The sequence below is a fragment of the Grampus griseus genome, assembly GCF_964374135.1.
Source record: "Grampus griseus genome assembly, chromosome: 1".
NCBI classification, from domain to species: domain Eukaryota; kingdom Metazoa; phylum Chordata; class Mammalia; order Artiodactyla; family Delphinidae; genus Grampus; species Grampus griseus.
Genome location: NC_139017.1, coordinates 179,055,741 through 179,076,876, shown reverse-complemented (window position 1 = coordinate 179,076,876; position 21,136 = coordinate 179,055,741). Strand labels below are relative to the sequence as shown.

General features: G+C 58.1%; 1 protein-coding gene across 1 annotated transcript in view; it reads right to left on the bottom strand.

The window, feature by feature from the left end:
* Positions 1–21,136, bottom strand: part of CHD5 (chromodomain helicase DNA binding protein 5) — a gene marked incomplete at its 5' end in the record, with an annotated part of 62,158 nt that overhangs the window by 13,506 nt on the left and 27,516 nt on the right. Inside the window, 20 exons of the mRNA XM_082661761.1 lie at positions 339–498; positions 863–1,007; positions 1,454–1,587; positions 1,878–1,966; positions 2,167–2,259; positions 2,720–2,894; positions 3,432–3,604; positions 3,857–3,967; positions 4,152–4,383; positions 5,433–5,557; positions 6,933–7,050; positions 9,974–10,105; positions 11,287–11,428; positions 11,809–11,982; positions 12,798–12,919; positions 13,010–13,147; positions 16,639–16,839; positions 16,927–17,118; positions 18,270–18,378; positions 18,464–18,595. Coding sequence (XP_082517887.1) covers positions 339–498; positions 863–1,007; positions 1,454–1,587; positions 1,878–1,966; positions 2,167–2,259; positions 2,720–2,894; positions 3,432–3,604; positions 3,857–3,967; positions 4,152–4,383; positions 5,433–5,557; positions 6,933–7,050; positions 9,974–10,105; positions 11,287–11,428; positions 11,809–11,982; positions 12,798–12,919; positions 13,010–13,147; positions 16,639–16,839; positions 16,927–17,118; positions 18,270–18,378; positions 18,464–18,595 — 2,897 coding nt within the window. The remainder of the gene's footprint in view (positions 1–338; positions 499–862; positions 1,008–1,453; positions 1,588–1,877; positions 1,967–2,166; positions 2,260–2,719; positions 2,895–3,431; positions 3,605–3,856; positions 3,968–4,151; positions 4,384–5,432; positions 5,558–6,932; positions 7,051–9,973; positions 10,106–11,286; positions 11,429–11,808; positions 11,983–12,797; positions 12,920–13,009; positions 13,148–16,638; positions 16,840–16,926; positions 17,119–18,269; positions 18,379–18,463; positions 18,596–21,136) is intronic.

Below are 21,136 nucleotides of genomic sequence, written 5' to 3'. Positions count from 1 at the left end.
AGATACGAGGAGAAGGAATGTGGAGTCACTGCTGATGAGTATGTGTTTCTCTTTGGGATGATGAAAACATTCTGGAATTAGAGGCAATGGTTGCACAATCCTATGAATGTACCAGAAACTACCGGATAATACAGTTTTAAATAAAGATGGAACACGGTGGTGTGTGAACTACATCTCAAAGCTGTCATTAAAAGGAAAATCTCTCAGGGGAGTGACACTTCTGCAACCAGAAGCTTTGGGCGGGGAGGGAGGCCAGCCCTTGTGGGATGTGGGGAGGACGTGCGGTCTCGCCACCTCCCGTGACCCAGGCGCCCTCCCCTGCTCGACAGAGCCCAGACCTGGCAGGCCCAGCGGGGCAGGCAGAAGGTGGGCAGGGCTGGCGGGCACTGGTGTGTTGGGATCCGAGGAGATGACCTCGCCTGGCTTCTTGCCCTCGGGCCCCTCAGGGAGCAAATCCGGGGTGCTGTACTTCCCATTGACGTGCTCAAACTCCTGAACCTGGGGCAGGGGGGAGGGAAGCAAGGGAGGTGGTCGCAGCTCAGAACCGAGGGCCTCAGGGTGGCCCATGGGACTGGGGGCGTGCCAGGCTTGGGGTGAGGCAGAGGTGCCGCCTCCACCCGAGGCTGGCCAAGCCACATGCCCTTCTGACTGCAAAACCCCCTGCCAGCCCCTACCCCCAGCCCGTCCCCACCTGCCAACCCGGCCTCCAGTCCCCACCCAGAGAGGCATCGTGGGTCCATGCCTCTAGCCTGACTCAGACCCTGGACAGCCAGGCACTTGCCCTCTGCCCGCTGACCCCCCAGGGGCACACCTGGGCCGTGGTCGGCCACCAGGAAAAGCCCAGCAAAGGCTACTCACCCACCTTCTTCCTAACTAGTGACATGACCCCGATGCGCGTGAGCACGTGCTGCCTGGAGAGGCCCTCGCGGGGCACACCGTCTGCGAAGGTCTCCGCGCCGTCAGCCCCCGGCTCACACAGGTGCCGCATGAAGAGGGACACATAGGCTCTGGGGTGGGGGGGACTGGGGCTCAGGGAGTGGGGGGCCGGCAGGACCCTCTGAGAGGGCTGGCAGGACCCCCGGGGGACCTCCTGGCTGGAATCATCACCCGTCGCCTGCCTCCCAACCAGGCCTGGCTGGGTCAGGCCCCAGGGAAGGACAGAAGAGGGCCCCCGGGCAGGGGACCCTCCTGGAACAGCCCTCGCCCCGGACAACCCAGATCCTTCGCGCTGCCGTTAACACCAGCTGCTCTGGCAGAGAGAACTGGTCAGTGTTCTCTGCAAATAAGCCCTGCCCAGGCCTGGACCCCAGGCACGCCAACATCAGATAGCAGTGAGCTCTCCAGATACCCTTAACCTGGCGGAAACGCCACCCATCGTGCTGGCTCACCTAGCCGGAGCCTGCCACTCCAGGGCGGGCAGCCGCACCCTGGGCCACCACCTCAGCCCCTTTACCTAAACTCCTTCTCACTCTTCCCGCGAAGGTCCCGCACCAGCCAGTGGGAGTTGAAGGCGTCCTGGGGGGGCATGCCCCAGCGCATGATGGCGTTCAAAAAGGCCTTCCGCTGTCGGGCGTTGAAGCCCAGCACCTGGGCCGGTGGAGATCAGGGTGAGGGAGCGGGGAATTCAGAGACGAGGGAGAAAAGCACAGGGAAGGGAGAAGCACGGAGGAGCAGGGGCCTCCGGCGGGGGCAGGACCCAGAGGGGCACGGCCCAGGCCCACCTCTACTTGGCACTGACCCAGTGGGACCCCCCAGCCCTCCCGCCCCTCCTCCGTGCCCCGGGAGTGGCAGCAGCGGGGAGCTCTTTGCTCTGAAAGGGGATGAGAGGAATCCAGGGAAGGGGAGCTGGGCGAGTGAGGGGTGCACGCAGGCCCCACCTCAATGTTGCCGCCAACCCGGGCGAGAAGCGGGGGCAGGGGCTTGTCCCTGTCGCTCTTCAGCTGCCTCCTGGATTGTCGCCGTCCACCTGGGGGAGCAGCCCGCCATGACCCCTCAGCCGGGCCCGGGGTCCTGACCCAGCCCACCCAGCAGCTCGCCCCAGGACAGCAGGCCCCTGAGGACCCACTCCGGAGGACGGACGCTTGTCCTGATGCCCCTGGGGCGCCCCACGCTGACCACCAGCTCCCCGACATGCCGCCCGGGCCCCAGCCCAGCGCTGAGACTCACTCTGCCCTTCCGGCCTTTCTTCAAAGTCCTCGTCCTCATCCTCGGATCCAATGGAGTATTCGGACTGGTTGTCTGAGAGCTCGTCCTGCCACTCTGGGGGGGATCAGGCAGAGGGGTGCAGGGTGAGCCGTGCCAGCAGAAGCCCACCCGAGCCCCCCACACCCAGGGCCACACCAAACCCCTACACCCCAGCCCGAGAACAGTGACAACGAAAACAGCCCTCGCATACTTCCTGTGAGCTCCCGCAGCATCCCTGCAACCCTGCACTACATCCTAAGGCCTCATATCCCCGTCGTCCCCATTTTACAGACGGAGGAACTGAGACTTGCCTAAAGTCACACCACTAGCCGCGAGGTCACTGAACCACTACCTATCTTGTTCCCCCAAACACCCCACACCCCACACCTGCCCCGGAGCCCCCTTTCTCCGAGAAGCTCTCCCCACCGTCTCCCGACTCAGGCCACTCCACACAGCCCCTACCCCCCACCGCCAGGGCTTTCCCGCCACAGGGATGCCCTCCCCTCCGGCATGACCCCGCCCACCGGGCACGCACCCTGGTCCTCCTGGGAGGCGTCGTTGTAGTTGACCTGCTTGCGGACGCGCTTGCCTTTGCCCAGGTTGCGGGCCAGGTCCTCCTGCTGCTGCTCGTAGTGGTGCCGGAGCAGCTTCTCCCAGTAGTCGGGGTCCACGTTCTCCTCCTGCTTGATGATCTCTCGCTCCACCTCCTCCTGGGGACGCAGGTGCCGTGGGCTCCGTGAGGGCGGGGCCAGCGCGCATCTCCGCCCCTAGGAGGCCTCGCTGCCTCTACCACATCTCACCCTCTAGGGGCTCAAGGAGGAACTGGAAAGCCTGCCTACTCCAGGAAGCCTTCCCTGATCACCCCCAGCCCCATGTGTTCTTCCTCTTCCTGCTCCTGCCGCGGTAATTCATTCATTCATTCACTTCCCAAGTACTCCCTAGCCTTGTGCCAGGCACTGGGGTATAGAACAGAATAAGCCCCACCCTTGTCCTCAGGAAGCCCCCAGTTTCAAAAGGAAAACTGGCACGTGGAAGAATAATTAGCACCCAGGGTCCGCGTGGAGGGTGGAGGGCCCACTCAGGAGACACCAGGGAGCCGGCCTTCAGGATAATCGGTTTCCGAGCGTAGATGGAGAAGCTGCGGTAGGGGCGCGGCGCGGCCGCAAATGGGTGGAGCCGCTGAAAGGAGGGGCGTGATCTATGGGGGGCGGGGCCGAGGAGGGGCGGGGTCGAGGGGCGGGGCTTACCACGCCGTCCTCCTCGCGCACGACGTACTGCGCCACCTTGAAGGAGCTCAGGTATTCGTTCATGTTCTGCAGCTCCGTGTCGTCCGTGGCGTCCTGGTTGCGGTCCAGTAGCTTGGAGATGGCCGCATCATCATAGTGGATCACACTGCTGTCCTCCACGTCCTTGCTGTCACCTGGGGGCAGACAGAGTGCAGAGTTGGGGGACAGCCACCAGGACAGATTCCAGACAGCGGCCCTTCCCAGTCCCCTCCAGGGGTTGCAACAGAGGAGCACGGTGATGAGACAATGTAACAGCCCACTGCCCGCCCGGCTACAGTCCACAGGCGGGGGAACCTGACAAAATGGGTTTGGGGGTCCCCCTTCCTCTCCAGGAGCAGCCATCCGGGGTACAGGTGGTCTGGGGGCTGGGCTGGGTTGGCCCCTACCTGGCGGGGTGCTGCCGTGCTTTTTCTTCGCGCTGGCGGCCAGGGCTCCCCCTTTGGAGGACTGGACGTCAGGGATGGGCGTGACGGGCCTCTGGCCCTGAGACATCATGCCTGGAGGACAGAGGTGGGGGACCGCAGAGCTGGGGGGCAGTACCCAGAGATGCCACCCTGGCCCTGCCCATCCTGGCCAGGAGGGGGGAGCAGAGGAGGGAAAAGCTGCACACTGGAGATGCCCTGGGAAGGGAGTGTCTCAAGCAGGACCAACCCCCCGTGCCCCGGCACCCAGGATACCCACCCTCCACGTCGTCCTTGAAGAGCTCCTCTGTGCCGAACTTGAGGATGTCGTCCAGCTCCTGCTTGGTCATGGAGCCGGACTTGGAGCCCAGGCCAGGCCGCACCACCAGATGGGTTAGCATCATCTTGCGCTTGGCCACCTGCGTGATACGCTCCTCCACCGAGGCCCGCGTCACGAAGCGGTAGATCATCACCTTCTTGTTCTGCCCGATGCGGTGGGCGCGGCTGAAGGCCTGGGGGCGACCTGCAGCTTAGCACCCATAGCTCACCCGAGGGCTGGGGGCTCAGGGTCAGGTACCGGAGGGTGGGGGGAGGCATGCACATGGGCTCACGAACGCGCTCCACATGGAACCAGCTGCCTGACTGCCCGTGGAGATGTGTGTGCACCAGGGCAGCTGTGCTCGCATCCTGTGTGGCCTCCTGGGGGCCGGGGTGCCTGTGCAGATGGAACTCGGTGTGACTGCAGGTGTGCAAGCGGCAGGGTGGCCAGTGTGCTTATGTAATGACGCCACACGGGGCTCTGATGGCGCTCATGCCGAGATGGGGGCTGCACCTCCCCGGGAGTGACCACTAGTGGGACTGTAAGCCCACCTGGTGGGGAGGCAGAGCCACCCTGTGAGGACAGGTTGTGATGTGAGGACATGCCTGGGGATTTGCGCGTTAGGTGTCCGCGGGACGTGATCCGGTGTGATTAGATCTGTGTGGGTGACGGTGCACGGGTACACACACGTGTGCGTGAGACCTGAGTTTGTGTGTGCGCCCCAAGAGGGTAAAGTGTGTGCGTGCCCGGCCCTGCCCCGAGAGGGGTGGCCATGGACAGCAGAGTGTGTCTCTATTCCCACAACCCCTGCCCCCCAACCCTCCCATCCTTCCTCACCAGCCCCATTGCCCCCGCCTCCATCTCTTCCCCTCCCCACCTCCACAGGCTTTGTCCCCTCAACTCTATTTTCCTGTTCCTCCCAAACTGGCCCCCTCTGGGTCCCAGGACCCACTCCACGGCCTCGACCCTAAGACTGATGGGACAGACCAGGGGTCATGGTCACACAGATCGCTGCGTGTTCTTGGACACATCCCCTGCCCTCCCTGGGCTGTTTCCTCTTTTGTACAATGCAGGAGCTGGAGGGGCTCACCTCCCAGGTCCCTCTTGGGGCTGGGACTCCACGAGGCGGGTCCAGGGAGCGGTAAAGCCCTGAGACAGTCTGTGGGGGGAGGGAGGGAAAGCCCACAGAGCCAGGGTCAGCGAGGGGCCCTCTGAGAGGGCTCTGGTGTCAGGGCCACACACCTGGATGTCGTTGTGCGGGTTCCAGTCTGAGTCGTAGATGATGACCGTGTCCGCCGTGGCCAGGTTGATGCCCAGGCCACCTGCCCGGGTCGAGAGGAGGAAGCAGAACTGCTGGGCCCCAGGGGCTGAGGAAGAGAGGTGGGCGCCCAGCAGGGTGAGTGAGGGGCACAGCCAGAGGGGTAGGGGTCGGAATAGGCGGATGGCCGACGGGAGATCGGGGCGGGGGGGCTGGAACTGTGACCCCATCACAGGCAACAATGGCCTGAGCTGTGCTCAGGGAAGCCGGAGGAGGCCTGGGGCCCCAGGCGGGTGGACAGAGCAGCCCACCTGAGCCCCATGGATCCCCCAGCTCTGAGCCCTGAGCCAACAGGATGGAGCCAGAATGAGAAGGAACCGATTATCAAAGCCCGGGCGGCAAAGAAGAAACTGCAAACAGCCAGCAAATACGGGCAGAGCCGCTGAGGGTCAGGCCCCAGGGAGCCCTGGGGAACTCGGTCCTTCCCGCCCTCACGGCTCCCCTGCCCGTGATGCTGTCAGAGCAGCCAAGGAACACGCAGGGTCCCAGCTCCAGGGCCCAGGCCGACGCTCTGGTCAGTGCCCACTGTGGCAGGACGGCTGGTTCTCAGGCCCATCGGAGCCCTTCACTGAGTGACCTGGGACTGACCACGGCACCCACTCGAGCTGCAAACAGGTCCCCGATCCTCCTGAAGCCTCCCGCTTAGACGTGTGCTGGGGCCGCATCGAGATGCTGAAACTGCTCGATTGACCTCTGACGCGAGCGGGCAACAGGAATCACTGCTTTGGGTTTTGGAGCCGTGGGACCCCAGCCCTGTTCTGAGGGTGGGAGGCGGGAAGCAGCCACAAGCCCCGGGGAAAGAGAGCTCATCAGCACTTGCTGCAAACCTGCCACTATAGAGGCGCTGGACCACTTCCCCCTCCAGAGGTTTCCTCCACTCCAGAGCCAGCTCCTGGCCTGCCCCCCTCACCTCTCCTTCCCAGGCAAGCAAGAGAGCAGGCTGGAAGTTCGGGCCTGTGTGGCCCTGCCCTTCCCTCTGTCCTTCCTCTAAGGGAGCGCTGCTCTGCTCTCGCCCTCCCCGCAGCCCGTGTTCCGGGGACAGGCCCCATCCGGCCCTGCCTACAACCGGAGGTTTAGCTGGCGTCCGTACCAGAAGCCCACAGGTGCTGGCCAGACCCTCAGCACCGGCTTCATTTAGAAGCAGAGGGATTTTCCTCCCCTTCTGCTTTCCTCCTTGTCTGTTTCTCAGCTCTGAGCAAGTGTTATCTACTGGCTTCTTGCACCCCAGCAGGCCCCTGGCAAGTTCCACGGAATGAATCCCTTTTACCAGCTATTAGGACCTAAGGACTGGTCTGCTTTCTTCGGCCGTTTGAGGAGCAGCTACCCTGACCATGAGTTGAGTGGTCTGGCTAAGAGCCTAGCGTAGGAGGAGAGGCAGACGGGGCCCCCCAGTGAAGGCCCGGGGAGGGGTGGGGCGGGGGTACCGTTGAATCTGTCAATCGCCTCTTGCCGGAGGCCCCCGGTGATGCCACCATCAATCCGCTCATATTTGTAGCCCTCATACTCCAGGAAGTCCTCCAGGAGGTCCAGCATCTTGGTCATCTGCAGGGGACATGGTATGCCTGAGGCACTGCCACAGAGCAGGGACCCCATGACAGGTGGGGGACGACAGAGCAGCCTGCTGAGTGGGGAGACAGGTGGGACCCAGGCAGACCTGATGCAGGGCCATTCTCTGAAGAAGAATGCAGCCTCCAACCTCAACCACCGGAGCCACTCCATCCCCTCACACCAGCCCCACAGCCATCTGCCTAAGACACAGCTCTAAGCACATGCCTCCCTGCTCTCTCCCCCCAGGATAAAGTCCCAAATCCTCACCTTGGCATTCCACGCTTGCAGGATTGGTGCCCAGCCCATCTGGGCTTCATTTCCCAATGCTTCCTTCAGATTCTCCAACCATCCCAAATTACCTACACTCTCTTCCCACCCCCTTACCACCTAGGAAACTCAAACAGCACCTCCTCTGTGATGTCTTCCCTGATTTCACCCTTTCCTATGAGAAGAGAAAAGCAGTCCCTTCTGAGCTCCCATATTCCTCCCATAATCAATCTTGAGAGAGAGTTTGGCTGGATATAAAATTATCAGTCACCGTTTTCCCACAGTGTATTGAAGGTTTTGCAGTTGTCTTCTGCCACCTATTGTTGCTGATGTGAAATCTGAGGACAGTCTGATTGTCATTCCTTTGTAGATACTGGGTCTGAAGTGTGGCATTTTCCCTATGATGTGCCTAGGGCTTCCTTTCTTTATACAGTAAGTCCCCTACATACGAACCTTCAAGTTGTGAACCTTCAAAGATGCAAACGTGCATTCGCACGTCCAATCACATAAGTTAGTGCGTGTGTCTGGCGTACACTGTCACACGCGTGCATCCTCTACAAGCGGTTGTGCTTTTGTGTACTTTACTGTACAGTACTGTATGGAGTACAGTAGTACAGTATCTTTATTTCAAGCCCAGCATGTCTGGAAGCAAGCGTAAAAGCGGCGGTGACGGGGCTTCCCTGGTGGTGCAGTGGTTGAGAGTCCGCCTGCCGATGCAGGGGACACGGGTTCGTGCCCCGGTCCAGGAAGATCCCACATGCCACGGAGCGGCTGGGCCCATGAGCCATGGCCGCTGAGCCTGCGCGTCCGGAGCCTGTGCTCCGCAACGGGAGAGGCCACAGCAGTGAGACGCCCACGTACCGCCAAAAAAAAAAAAAAAAAAAGCGGCGGTGATGTAGCTGGTACTATTGTACTTTTCAAGGTGCTATAAGATTAAAAATGTTTTCTTTATTTTTTGTTTTTTATGTGTTATTTGTGTGAAAAGTCTTAAAAACCTGTTACAGCACAGTACTCTAGAGCCGACTGTGTTAGTTGGGTACCTAGGCTAACTTTGTTGGACTTACGAACAAATTGGACTCAACGAACGCGCGCTCTCCGAATGCAACTCGTTCACATGTAGGGGACTTACTGTATTTATCTTGCTTGGTACTCAGACCTGAGACCTCACATCTTTCTCCACGTCTGTCTGCAAACTCCCATTAAGTCTGACTTCTCTGCCATTTTCTCTATTTCTTCTTCTGCAGCTCCTAGTGCATAATTACCAGAGCCTCTCAAGGCATCCTCCATGTAATTTCTCAGTCTTATCTTTGTCTCTCTCTGCTGCATTCTGGGGAAATTCCTCAACGCCAGGTTCCCATCCATCCCCATTCTCCTCAACAGTGTTGAGAGTTCATCCAGTCTGTTGAAATGTTTTGTTCTCCATCTCATGCAGACCCTTTTCCTATCCAGTTAGTTTTATTTTATCTCTTGCTGCCTGTGTTTAATCGATTTCTTCGCGATTTATGAGTGTTAATCTGGTATTTTTGAGGTTCCTAAACGTGTTTATTTGAACTTTTTCAGGCTGTTCTATTATTCCTCCCACTTGGGTTCTGCTTACTGTTTCGTGGGGCGTCTCATTCAATGTCTCATTGAACGTTTTCATGAGTTTTGTGATTGGGGTTTTCAGGCTTACTTTGGCTGGCAGGGCTCCATCTCTGTCACTTTCTCTCTGTGCCCACTTCTAGAAGTTGTGCAGTTCCCTCTACTTGGTCCCTTGGGGCCTCAGCCCAGAATCATGTCTTACGTTGGCAGGGGGCTGGGGGATTCTGGATCCAGTTTCCAGGTCAGCCCACAGTCACAGGCTTGGTCAGCTTTCCCCAGATTCCTCGGCCTGCTGCAGGCCCAAGGTGGGATCAGGGGCTTGCAGGCAGGAGCAGCTGTTACACGTGGACTGTTGCACACGGAGGAGCCACGTCCTAGTCTCTGGCTCAGTCACACCACCATGGAACATTTTTCACACCAGGCCCCTAGGGCCATCCCTGACCCCCATCACAGAGATGACCTTGGGGCTGGATAACTGTCTCTAACCTCCATCTCCCACACTAGACCATGAGGGTCTTGAGGACAAGAGCTGGACCCCCATGCCTAGCGCAGAGCCGCACGTAAGACAGATGCAAAAGGATGAAGGAAGTGCACAGACAAACAAACCTCTGGGGCTGGACAGCTTTGCCTCTGACCGCCCAAAAAGTGATGCCGCAGGATCAAGCTAGAGAGAGGGACACACACACCCCCGCCAAGCTGCCCCCACCACAGGGCCCCACCTTCATGAGAAGCTGGGCTGCACGGGTGAGAGGAGAGGGCTGTCATCCCAGCCTAGACAAACGCTCCAGGAGGAGCAGGCCAGAGGAGCAGCTGATGGGGTGGACGTTGGTCCTCCCCACCAACATGCCCTGAGCACCTTGAACTTGGCGCCCAACCAGCTCTCCTCGGCTGCATCACACCAGGGCCCAGAGGAGCGACTTTTGACACAAAACCCACGTGGGGATGGCATCGGGACCTGAGGGCTGCTGGCAGGCTGTGCCCTCAGCTAGTGGGGGCAGGACGCCCTCTGCAGGTGTGGGGTTGGGCTAGGGAAGGCAGGGAGGCCAGCAGCCACCTGGGGGCAGCTCACCTGGGAGAAGATAAGTACACGGTGCCCTTCGTCCCGAAGTTTCTTGAGCATCTTCTGCAGCAACATGAGCTTCCCTGAAGACTTGACCAGAGAGCTGCCATCATAGGAGCCATTGGGCAGGACAGGGGCCTCCTGTGGACACAGCAGAAGGTGGGGCATTGGGGGCTCCCCTCTCCTCTCTGACTCTGCACCAGAGGCCCCAGAGAGTGGACAAGGGCCCAACAGTGGGTGCAGCACCGAGCCCAAGCCCGGGTCAGGCCAGGTTCTGCAGGGCGCATGGGCAGGTCACACGGCTGCTCCCAGCGTCGCGTTCCCCAGGCAGGGCTCAGACTCGCCGGCCCTGCCCTCCATCTCCCCCTGCTGGCACTCCACCAAGACCACAGGCATCAGTGGACGAAGGATGACACAGAGCTTTGAGCCAAGCCGGCCTTCCCAGCAGGAATGTGCAGGGCACGTCCAGGCAAGGCCAACCCGGCCCCCCAGCTGGGCAGAACCTTAGCCCAAAGGCCTCTGCTGGGCCACCATGGTGAGATCAGCCTGGGGTTGGCTGAGTCTAGGTCACCCACAGCACGGCCTTCACACTGAACTCTGCATTGGTCTTCTTGTTTGGGGGCAGGGATGGGGGAGGGGGAAGGTGTAAACCATGGAGCGTTTAAATTAGAACCAGAATAGCCGTGACCGCAGTGAGCACCGCTGTGCCGAGCTCTCGCCGAGGGCACTGACGTGGACGTTCTGGTCTGGCCCTCACCCTTTCAGGGGGTGCTGTTATTGTCCCCACTTCGTAGAGGATAAACCCAGGGCCCCAAGAGGACCACTGACTGTCCTGAGACCACAGGACTGGAGCCGGGGGTCTGGCTGGGGGTCCAGTCTCTCACCCAGGGCAGCACATCAGATCACCTGGGGGCCCCACCCAGGCCTCCCCGACTGCCAGGTCAGCCCTCGGAGTCCTGGCCTGCGGTCCCGTGACGCTGAGGCTGGAGGGGATTCTGTGGTGCCCCGATGCCCCCCATTACTTTATGGTCACGAGGAGGGGTCCAGGGAAGGAGAGGGCCTGGCTGAGCAGTGGACAGAGGTAGGTTTCCAGATACTTCTGGCACAGTGGGGACCCATATCGCCTCCAAATCCTCATTCCCAGCAGCCAGGGGCACCATGGCGGCCACAGCTGCTTGCCACGAGGGCCACAGAAAACCCACCACGACACAGCCACATGCACCTACCACGGCCTCAGGCCCTTCCATGGCAGCCTCAGGCACTCACCATGGTGGTCAAGGGCACCTACCACGGTGGCCACAGTGGCAGCCACGGGGACCTACCACAGCGGCCACTGGGAAGAGGTAAGGGTGGTTGCAACACTTCTTCAGGTCCATCATGATGTTGAGCAGTGACACCTGGTTCCCACCCCCCTTGGAGTTCAGCGCCTCGAAGTTCCGCGTGAGGATGAACTTGTAGTACTTCCTGCCAGAGGAAGGAGGAAAGGCAAGCTGGATACACCTGGCCACACCAGCCTCCGAGAGGGCACTCTGCTCTGCGGGGAGCCTGGGGGCTGCTGCCCTAGTACCAGTTACAGAAAGACCACGGGGAGCCCCGAGAGGTGAAGCCACAAGCCTGGCACTGCCCAGCAAGTTGCTGGGGGACAGTGCAAGGGCCCAGGCAGCCCCAACCCTGGTCACTGAAATCTAAGAGGCCCCAAGAAGGAAGTATGTGCAAAAGGTGAGTTGAGGCCTGGGCGGGGCCGAAAGGCCCTCTCACCCACCCGGGGCAGCAGCCCAGGAAGGCCAGGTCAGGCCCTTCTGATCTAGAAGACAAGCCCAGGGGACACGAGGCAGGCTGCTCACTTCTGCATCTGGCTCAGTTCCACGCGGACGATCAGCTCAGTCTTGGCCGGCATGTTCTTGAACACATCAGCCTTGAGCCGCCTTAGCATGTGCGGCCCCAGCAGGTCATGCAGCTTCTTGATCTGGTCTTCCTTGGAGATGTCGGCAAACTCCTCCAGGAAGCCCTCCAGGTTGCTGCAAGAAAAAGCTGGGATGAGAGCCTGCAGCAGGCCAAAGCCCTCTGCAAAGGGAACCAGGATTGGGGTGGGGGAGCAGGCCAGCCAGCCCGCCCCCGGCCACCTGCCAGAGGGTCACAGGGCAGGCCTGTCACAGGGCAGGCTGGCTGGTGGGCCACGGAGCCCTGGCCCTGCCCTAGGTGTCCTTCCAGTCTCTAAGCCTGTGTCACCCCCACTCATCGCAGCTGTCTCAGCCACACAGGATGCCTTCCTGTCCTCAAAGCTGTCCTGGACATGCAGTCTCTAGGACTCTTAGCCATATCGCAGATAAGGAACCTGAGGCTGATGGGTGCCCAAGGTTATACAGTCCAGCCTGCCCTCGTATCTACATCTCCTGATTCCAGAATCAGCATTCTCCACCCTGAGTCCCCTGACTAGGAAACTGAGGGGTCAGATAAAGACAGGAAGGCCGGAGCTCTGTCTTCACCCCCATCTCCACCACCACCACCCCAGCCTTCTGCCTCCCATCGCTGCCCCCCATGTGGTCACTTCAATCTTTGTGGAGGGACAGGAATGGGCCAGGGGTGTGGGGAAGGGACAGGATCCCAGGAGGACCCCCAGGGTCTTCAGGGGCAGAGCTGAGGAAAAATGGCAGGATTGGCAGCAGCAGATGTTTCCCAGGGGCTCGGCACGGCCCAGCACACTGCTAACACTCCCACGTTACCGATGAGGAAACCGAGGTCCAGCGAGCAGCCCCAGAGCCGGGACGGGCACTGACCCCTCTTCGCTGGCTGCCCCCCACCCCAGCTCCCCAGCCGGCCCCCCCCGACTCACTTGAACCTCTCTGGAGTCAGGAAATTGAGCAGGTGGAAGAGCTCCTCCAGGTTGTTCTGAAGGGGGGTCCCCGTCAGCAGCAGCTTGTAATCGATCTTGTAGCTGTTCAGGACCCTGAAGAACTTAGGGAGGGGGGACAGGGGGCCTGTCAGGGGGCACCAGGCGGCCGGCCCATCCAGGGAGCACCGGAGCCAGCGGTCAGCACTTCCTACCTTGGACTGGTTGTTCTTGAGCCGGTGGGCCTCATCCACCACGAGGCAGGCCCACTCAATGGAGCCCAGGATGGCCTGGTCGATGGTGATGAGCTCGTAGGAGGTGAGCAGGACATGGAATTTGATCTGCACTTCTTTCTGGAGGGAGAGGGAGGCGTTTGGGAGGAGAGCTGGGAGAGCAGCAGATCAGGGTCTCCAGAGACGAAGGGGCGAGGAGGAGTGTGGACAGGACCCCCAGAGAGCCCAGGGAGCCCTGGGACTGAGAGGAAGACACAGGCCACTGAGCAAAGGGGTCAGCTGAGGCCCAGGAAGGGCTGAGAGAGGCAGAGGGGAGCCTGTAGGCGGCACCTGGGTGTGCACCAGCCCTGCTCTTTTGGGCTAGACCTTGGTCAAGGTAATTAACCTCCCCAAGCCTCAGTCGCCTCACCTGTAAAAAGGGAGCAATACTGTCTACAGGAGGAATGCCACAAGAATTAAAAGGGCAAGTCTGTTCCTCAAAAAATTACACATATTACAGAGAACAGTATGGAGATTGCTTAAAAAAACTATAAAAATAGGGCTTCCCTGGTGGCGCAGGGGTTGGGAGTCCGCCTGCCGATGCAGGGGACGCAGGTTCGTGCCCCGGTCCGGGAGGATCCCACGTGCTGTGGGGCGGCTGGGCCCGTGAGCCATGGCCACTGAGCCTGCACGTCCGGAGCCTGTGCTCCGCAACGGGAGAGGCCACAACAGTGAGAGGCCCGCGTACCGCAAAAAAAAAAAAAAAAAAAAAAAAAAAGCTATAAAAATAGAGCTACCATATGATCCAGCAATCCCACTCCTGGGCATATATCCAAAGAAAAGCATAATTTGAAAAGACACATGCACCCCAGTGTTCACTGCAGCACTATTTACAAGAGCCAAGACACGGAAACAATGTAAGTTTCCATCAACAGAGGAATGGATAAAGAAGATGTGGTACATACATACAATGGAATATTACTCAGCCATAAAAAAAAAAATGAAACAATGCCATTCACAGCAACATGGATGGACCTAGAAATTGTCATACTGAGTTGAAGTCAGACAAAGACAAATATCATATGATATCGCTTATATGTGGAATCTAAAAAAATGGTACAAATGAACCTTTTTTACAAGAGAGAAACAGAGTCACAGATGTAGAAAACAGACTTATGATTATGGGGAAAAACAGGGGGAGGGATAAATTGGGAGACTGGGATTGACATATACACACTACTATATATGAAACAGATAACTAATAAGGACCTACTGTACAGCACAGGGAACTCTACTCAATACTCTGTAATGACCTATATGGGAAAAGAATCTAAAAAAGAGTGGATATATGTATATGGATAACTGAGTCACTTTGCTGTACACCTGAAACGAAGACAACATTGTAAATCAACTATACACCAATAAAATTTTTTAAAAATAATATAAAAACAAACAAAATTACACATAGAATTGCCATGCGATCCAGCATTTCCAATTCTGGTTATAGACTCAGAAGAAGTGAAAGCAGGGACCTGAATGAATATTTCTGCACACCTATGTTCACAGCATATTCACAAGAACCAAAAGGTAGAAACGCTCAAGCATCCACAGGCAGGTGAATGGATACACAGAAGGTGGTCTATCACACGATGGAATGTCATCCAGCCTTAAAAAGGAAAGAAATCCTGACACATGCTACAACGTGCTGAGTGAAATGAGCCAGACACAGAAGGACAAATACTGTATGATTCCACTTACATGAAGTACCAAGAATAATCAAATTCAGAGACCCAAAGTAGGAGGTTGCCAGGGGCTGGTGGAAGCTAGTGTTTAATGGGGACAGAGTTTCAGTTTTACAAGATGAGCAGCTCTGGAGAGGGGGGTGATGGCTGCACAGCAGTATAAATGTCCTTGATGTCCACGAACCGTACTTGTAAAAATGGTTAAGATGATACACTCTAAGTTATGTGTATTTTCCTACAGTTTTAAAAAATAAAGTAAATTGAAAAGCTGAGGGCTTCCCTGGTGGCGCAGTGGTTGAGAATCTGCCTGCTAATGCAGGGAACACGGGTTCGAGCCCTGGTCTGGGAGGATCCCACATGCCGCGGAGCAACTAGGCCCATGAGCCACAACTACTGAGCCCGTGCGTCTGGAGCCTGTGCTCCGCAACAAGAGAGGCCGTGATAGTGAGAGGCCAGCACACCGCGATGAAGAGAGGCCCCCCCTTGCCACAACTAGAGAAAGCCCTCGCACAGAAACAAAGACCCAACGCAGCAAAAATAAATAAATTAATAAACTCCTACCCCCAACATCTTCTTTAAAAAAAAAAAAAAAAAAAAGCTGAGTCAGCAAAGCACCCAGCCCATCGCAGGACCCCAGGGTGAGCTCAGAAGTTGTTTCTGTGACTGATAGGCCCACAGGCCCATCCCTCTGGAATCACTGAGTCATTCCCTCACTCAACAAATAGTTATTGAGAATTCCCTGGCGGTTCAGTAGTTAGGACTCAGCGCTTTCACTGCCATAGCCCGGGGTTCAATCTCTGGCCGGGGAACTAAGATTCCCACAAGCCGCGCGGCACAGCCAAAAAAAAACAAACCCACACAAATAGTTACTGAGCATCTCCTGGGGCCACGACCATCCCCAGACGAGGGAGAAAGCCGAGGTGAGGAACCCTGGGGAGGCTGGAGGTGATCCGCCAGCCCCCAGCACTGCAGGTAGCACGTGAGAGCGCCAAGACTGCCTGAGTGCCCCCGCGTGCCAGGCGCGGGAAGTACTGAGTGCTTTGTGCCCTCGATTCTCAGAGTGCAGCCTGAGAATCAAAAGCATGCACATCATCTGGGACTCTGTCAGGCCCCACCCCAGAGCTGCGGGATCAGAACCTGCCCTTCAACAAGGCCCCTGCTGACCGGGGGGCACAGGGAAGTCTGAGCGGCCCTGCCTAATGCTTATTCATTCGACCCTCCACAACTCTAGACTGGGTCTGTTATCTCCATTTTGCTGAGAAGATTCTGAAGCACAGAGAGACTAAGTGACTTGCCAGAGGTCACACAGCTGGTGGACTGGGTTGAATCGTGTCCCCTCAAGATCCATGTCCACCCAAAACCTCAGAATATGACCTTTTTTGGAGCTCGGGTGTTTGCAGGTGTCATTAGTTAAAATGAGGTCATCCTGGATTAGGGTGGTGTCTTTATAAGAAGAGGAGACACAGACACACAGGGGAGACGGCCGCATGACAACAGAGGCAGAAACCCAAGTGATTCAGCTGCAAACCAAGGACTGCCAAGGAACGCCTGCCGCCACCAGATGCTGGAAGAGGCGCGGAAGGGTCCTCTCCCAGAGCTTCAAGGGCAGCAGGACCCCGCCGACAGCTGGATCTCGGACTCCTGGCCTCCAGAACGGCGAGAGGATAAATTCTGTTGGCTGTTTTCAGCCCCACCGCCACCCTGTTTATGGTTCTTTGCCCCAGGACATGGATACAGCAGGTAACTCTGCCTCAAGAGAAGCTCCGTGCCAGCTACTACCTACCTCCACCAGTGACCAAGAGAAGAGACCCCAGACGGACTGCAGGGCCCCTGCGGCCCCCAGGGCAGACTGGGCACCTGTGCAGGGTCCCCGGGGTCAGGAGTGCTCACCTTCATCCGGAACACCTTCTTCCCACTCCGAATGGCATTGTCCTCGAACGAAAACTCGTTCTCCCGGATCACAGAGCGGCTCTCCTTGTCCCCCGTGTAGGTGACCACGTAGAAGTCGGGCGCCCACATCTCAAACTCACGTTCCCAGTTGATGATGGTGGACAGGGGCGCACTGACCAGGTAGGGCCCCTTGGAGTGGCCCTGGGGAGGGAGACGGACGCGCTGAGGCTGCCGGCCCACAGCCAGCACCGGCTACCCCTCCCCAGCCGCCCAGCCTGGGCCTCAAACCTCCTTGTACAGGGAGTAGAGGAAGACGATGGTCTGCACTGTCTTGCCCAGACCCATCTCATCGGCCAGGATGGTGTCGGTGCCCTGGGCCCAGGAAAAGCGCAGCCAGTTAAGGCCCTCCAGCTGGTACGGGTGCAGTGTGCCGCCCGTGGAGTCGATGTACCACGGCTGCTTGTCAAACTTGACCGTGGGCTGCAAGGAGGCAGAGGTTCAGACGTACGCTGGATCCTGGGCCACCAGGGCCCAGCCCCCAGGCCTTTGCACACGCAGTTCCTTATGACTGGGGTACTCTTCCCACTCCTCTCATCCCTGCTAACTTATTCATCCTTCAGGTCACAGCTGGAATGCTTCTTCCTCCAGGAAGTCCTCCCTGACTCCTGGCCCGGCTTAGGTGTTCCCACCACGTCCTCCCTTGTCGACCCTATACTTCTCCTATCAGGGCAGTTTACCAAGTGTTGGATTCTCTGACTTTAAGCCCAGCTTGTGGTCACCATATTGGTGACCTGCTCCTCTGAGTCCCATACAGTGACCAGGACACAGTGAGCACTTAGGCAACATTTGTTGGATGCATGCCCAGGATGCCTGATCCCGAACATCACCTCTTTTATCCTGCAGCTCGGGGCCACCTCCCCCATGAAGTCCTCCTGATGTATCAGACCCATTCACCTTTCCCTGGCATCCCACAGTCTCAAGCCGATCTCCCACTTCTGTGTGTACGCGCCACGGGCCCTTGGAAGATGAGCACTTCGTGAAACAGGGGGCAGGGCCTTGTTCCCCCAGGGCCAGCCCAGGGCTAGGTGCTAGCAGACACCCAGAGAAGTTTGCTAAATGAATAACAGTCAACCTTCCACTCCCCGATGGGCTCAAAGCTCCGGGGCAAGTTGTGGGTCTCCTGCCCCTGAACAGATAAGAATGGTGTGTAATTAGCAAATCAGCAATTATGTTCCTGAAGTAGGAAACACACTTTTTGATTTAAGTGCTTGGAATTAGCTCAACTAAAGGAATGCAATTTCGTGAGCTGCGCTGAGTAGAGACTATCTGCTCCACAGTCTGTGCACTGGTGACCCATCCTTCAAATCGCTCTGTCCCCCAGGAGCTGCCGCTCTGCATGAGGCTGGGGGACCCAGACCCCAGGGTGTGAGCCCTCCCCTGCGGGGAAGGGCTGGGTCCTGTCACCCTTGTCCCTGACTGAGCCGTAGAGCCCCCTCCTGCACAGGTGCGGCTCCGTGTGCATAGACCCGCAGTACGAGTTCTCCGGAGACGTCCGGAGACCATACCCTCCGCCACGGCCAAGCCTCGGTGGAGGCCCTGGCAACCCCACCCCGGAGCCCCTCCCCGCTCACATCCACAATGGGCGTGTCCGGGGGCTTCTCCTGTTTGTCGTCCTTCAGCTTCTTGCCCTTCTTGACCAGCCTCTTGGGCAGCCTGGCGTCCTCCCCCAGCATCAATTCCCTGGGAAAGAGCACAGGATGATGAGAGCAGAGCTCAGGCTGGTGGGGGGTGGGAGGCCCCGCCCAGGGGCCCCACCGTGGCCCACCTGTGGCCCCAGTAGGCCTGCTTCAGGTTGTCGTAGTAGGGGATGTCAATGTCGTCAATCTCCCAGGTGCACTGGTCGTAGGGCAGGTCTTTCCACTTGATCAGGTAATGCACATCCCCCTTTTTGTCGAAGCTGCAACATGGTAAACAGATGGAGGAGGGCGGGTCACCCAGGCAAGAGTCCACGGAGGGCACCTCACAGGATGCAAAGCCTCTCACCCCCGCGGTCCCCTGGGAGCCCCAGCCAGGAGGGCGGCACCAGGCAGGGACTCCAGAGAGGTGAGACAGCTTGGCCAAGGCCACACAGCTAGTGAGAGGGAGGGAGGAGGGAACGGGTTGAGTGGCAGAGCAGAGGGACATCTGGGAGGCCACGCTAATGGGGGAGCACAGAACCAGCATCCACTCCATCCTCGGTGGCTGTGAATCCCATTCAGTCATGAGGATTCCCCCGGAATTCTCAATTACTGAGTCAGATGGTTCTCCCCTGACCACAGACCTTCGTTTTCTCGCTTAAAAACTCCCAAAGAGGGGGCTTCCTTGGTGGCGCAGTGTTTGAGAGTCCGCCTGCCAATGCAGGGGACACGGGTTCGTGCCTCGGTCCGGGAAGATCCCACATGCCGCGGAGCAGCTGGGCCCGTGAGCCATGGCCGCTGAGCCTGCGCATCCGGAGGCTGTGTTCCGCAACGGGAGAGGCCACAACGGTGAGAGGCCCACGTACAGCAAAAAAAAAAAAAAAAAAAAACTCCCAAAGAGGGACTTCCCTGGCGGTCCAGTGGTTAAGACTCCGAGCTTCCACTGCAGGGGGCACGGGTTTCATCCCTGGTCGGGGAACTAAGATCCCGCATGCCGCACGGAGTGGCCAAAAAAAAAAAGAAAAAACCTCCCAAGGACTGGAGGGGTGCCCATCCCGGTCTGGGGCCAATCCCTGCAAAGTAGAGACGAATGTAATTCTTGCAGGTGGGATGCCCTCTCCCAAAGACCCCCGCGGACACGGACCTGATGCCCCAGCCAGCAGCCCAGAGGGGTTGCTGCAGAGAAGCACCTTGCACTGCAGCTTGAATGTGGCTCCTGGGAGGGGCCTGGGGCCTCCCACCCAACCTGAGTGCACTGGGCAACCGAGCCAGGGCAGCGCTGCAGGGCCAGGGGTGCCACGGCTAGCCTGGGGGCCATGGACAGAAAGACCGATCCCCAGTCACTGTGGAAACCGATGGATTTTTTTTTTTCAATAAATGATTGGTTATTACTCAGACTCCATTCAGGTAATACATTTGGAGGAAATTCACCTACCCCGCTTTGAAGGCAGGGAGAAAACTTGCCACTTTTGTTTTGAACATGCAATTTAACAAAGGTAAAAAAATTGTGGATCAGTTCAACGGGGGGGGGGGGCTCAGGTCACATGAGGGCTGGGGATGGGAGGATGAGGCATTTCATAGTCGAGGGAGTACTTTTTCAAATTCCCCTGGCCCATCTTCCTGACGGCCACGCTAGCAGGCGCTGGCACACTCCTTGAACCCCCGCGGCAGCCCTGTGGGGTGGGTACTCTCATTATCCCATTTCACGTGAGAAACACAGAAGCACAGAGCCCGGAAAATGGGAGCCAGGGCTGAAATCCGACTGACAGGATCAGGTTCTTAAACTCTGCTCTACCCAACTCCTGCCTTCGGGACGCCTGTGGTCTGCTGGATCCCAAGTCCCCCCGAGGCAGAGCCTCCGTGGGCCCCACCCTGAGCCCACCTGTCAGCCACCGCCGGTTCTCAAGCGCCTGAGCTCAAGAATGAGCAAGAGGGGCTTCCCTGGTGGCACAGTGGTTAAGAATCTGCCTGCCAACGCAGGGGACACAGGTTCGAGCCCTGGTCCGGGAAGATCCCACATGCCACGGAGCAACTAAGCCCGTGCGCCACAACTACTGAGCCTGTGAGTCACAACTACTGAAGCCCGCGCACCTAGAGCCCATGCTCTGCAACAAGTGGCAGAGCAGAGGGAGATGGGAGGCCACGCACCACAACGAAGAGCAGTCCCTGCTCACGGCAACTAGAGAAAGCCCACACGCAGCAACAAAGACCCCATGCAGCCAAAAATAAATAAAATTAATTAACTAATTAAAAAAAAAGAATGAGCAAAACCTCCCACCTCCCCACCAAACCAAAGCCACTCTTGCAGTCCGGGGCCCCCCTGCCTTGGTGTCTGCGTCTGGTCTCTGCAGCCTCTGACCACCGTCACCTGGGCAATTTCACACTGCTCAACAAAGAGCTGTTGCAGGGGCACTGGGGTTTGGAACAGTGGCTAAGAAAGCAAGTCCTGCCCTCAGAAAAGCACTGGGTTCAAATCCCAGCACCCCTGCCTCTTGCCTGTGTGACTCTGGGCAAGTGACTTAACCGTGCTGGCATCCATAAACACGAAGGCGGAAATAAAACACCTACCTCTTGATAGATGGCACTCGGTGGTGTCAGCTGTGTTATAAAGGAGCAGCAAGCATGTACTCACTCCACAGCTCAGGCCCACCCGGGTCCCCAGGACCTTCCGGCAGGTATCAAGCACTGATGCCAGGAGCACAAGGGTCCCGACCCCCCAAGTGTCCCATCTACAGCTTCCACTGGCCGTTCGTCAAGTTGCCTCTTTAGACATATGACTTAGGAACTGCTCTACCATGAGAGTGACACGCATGCACATGCAA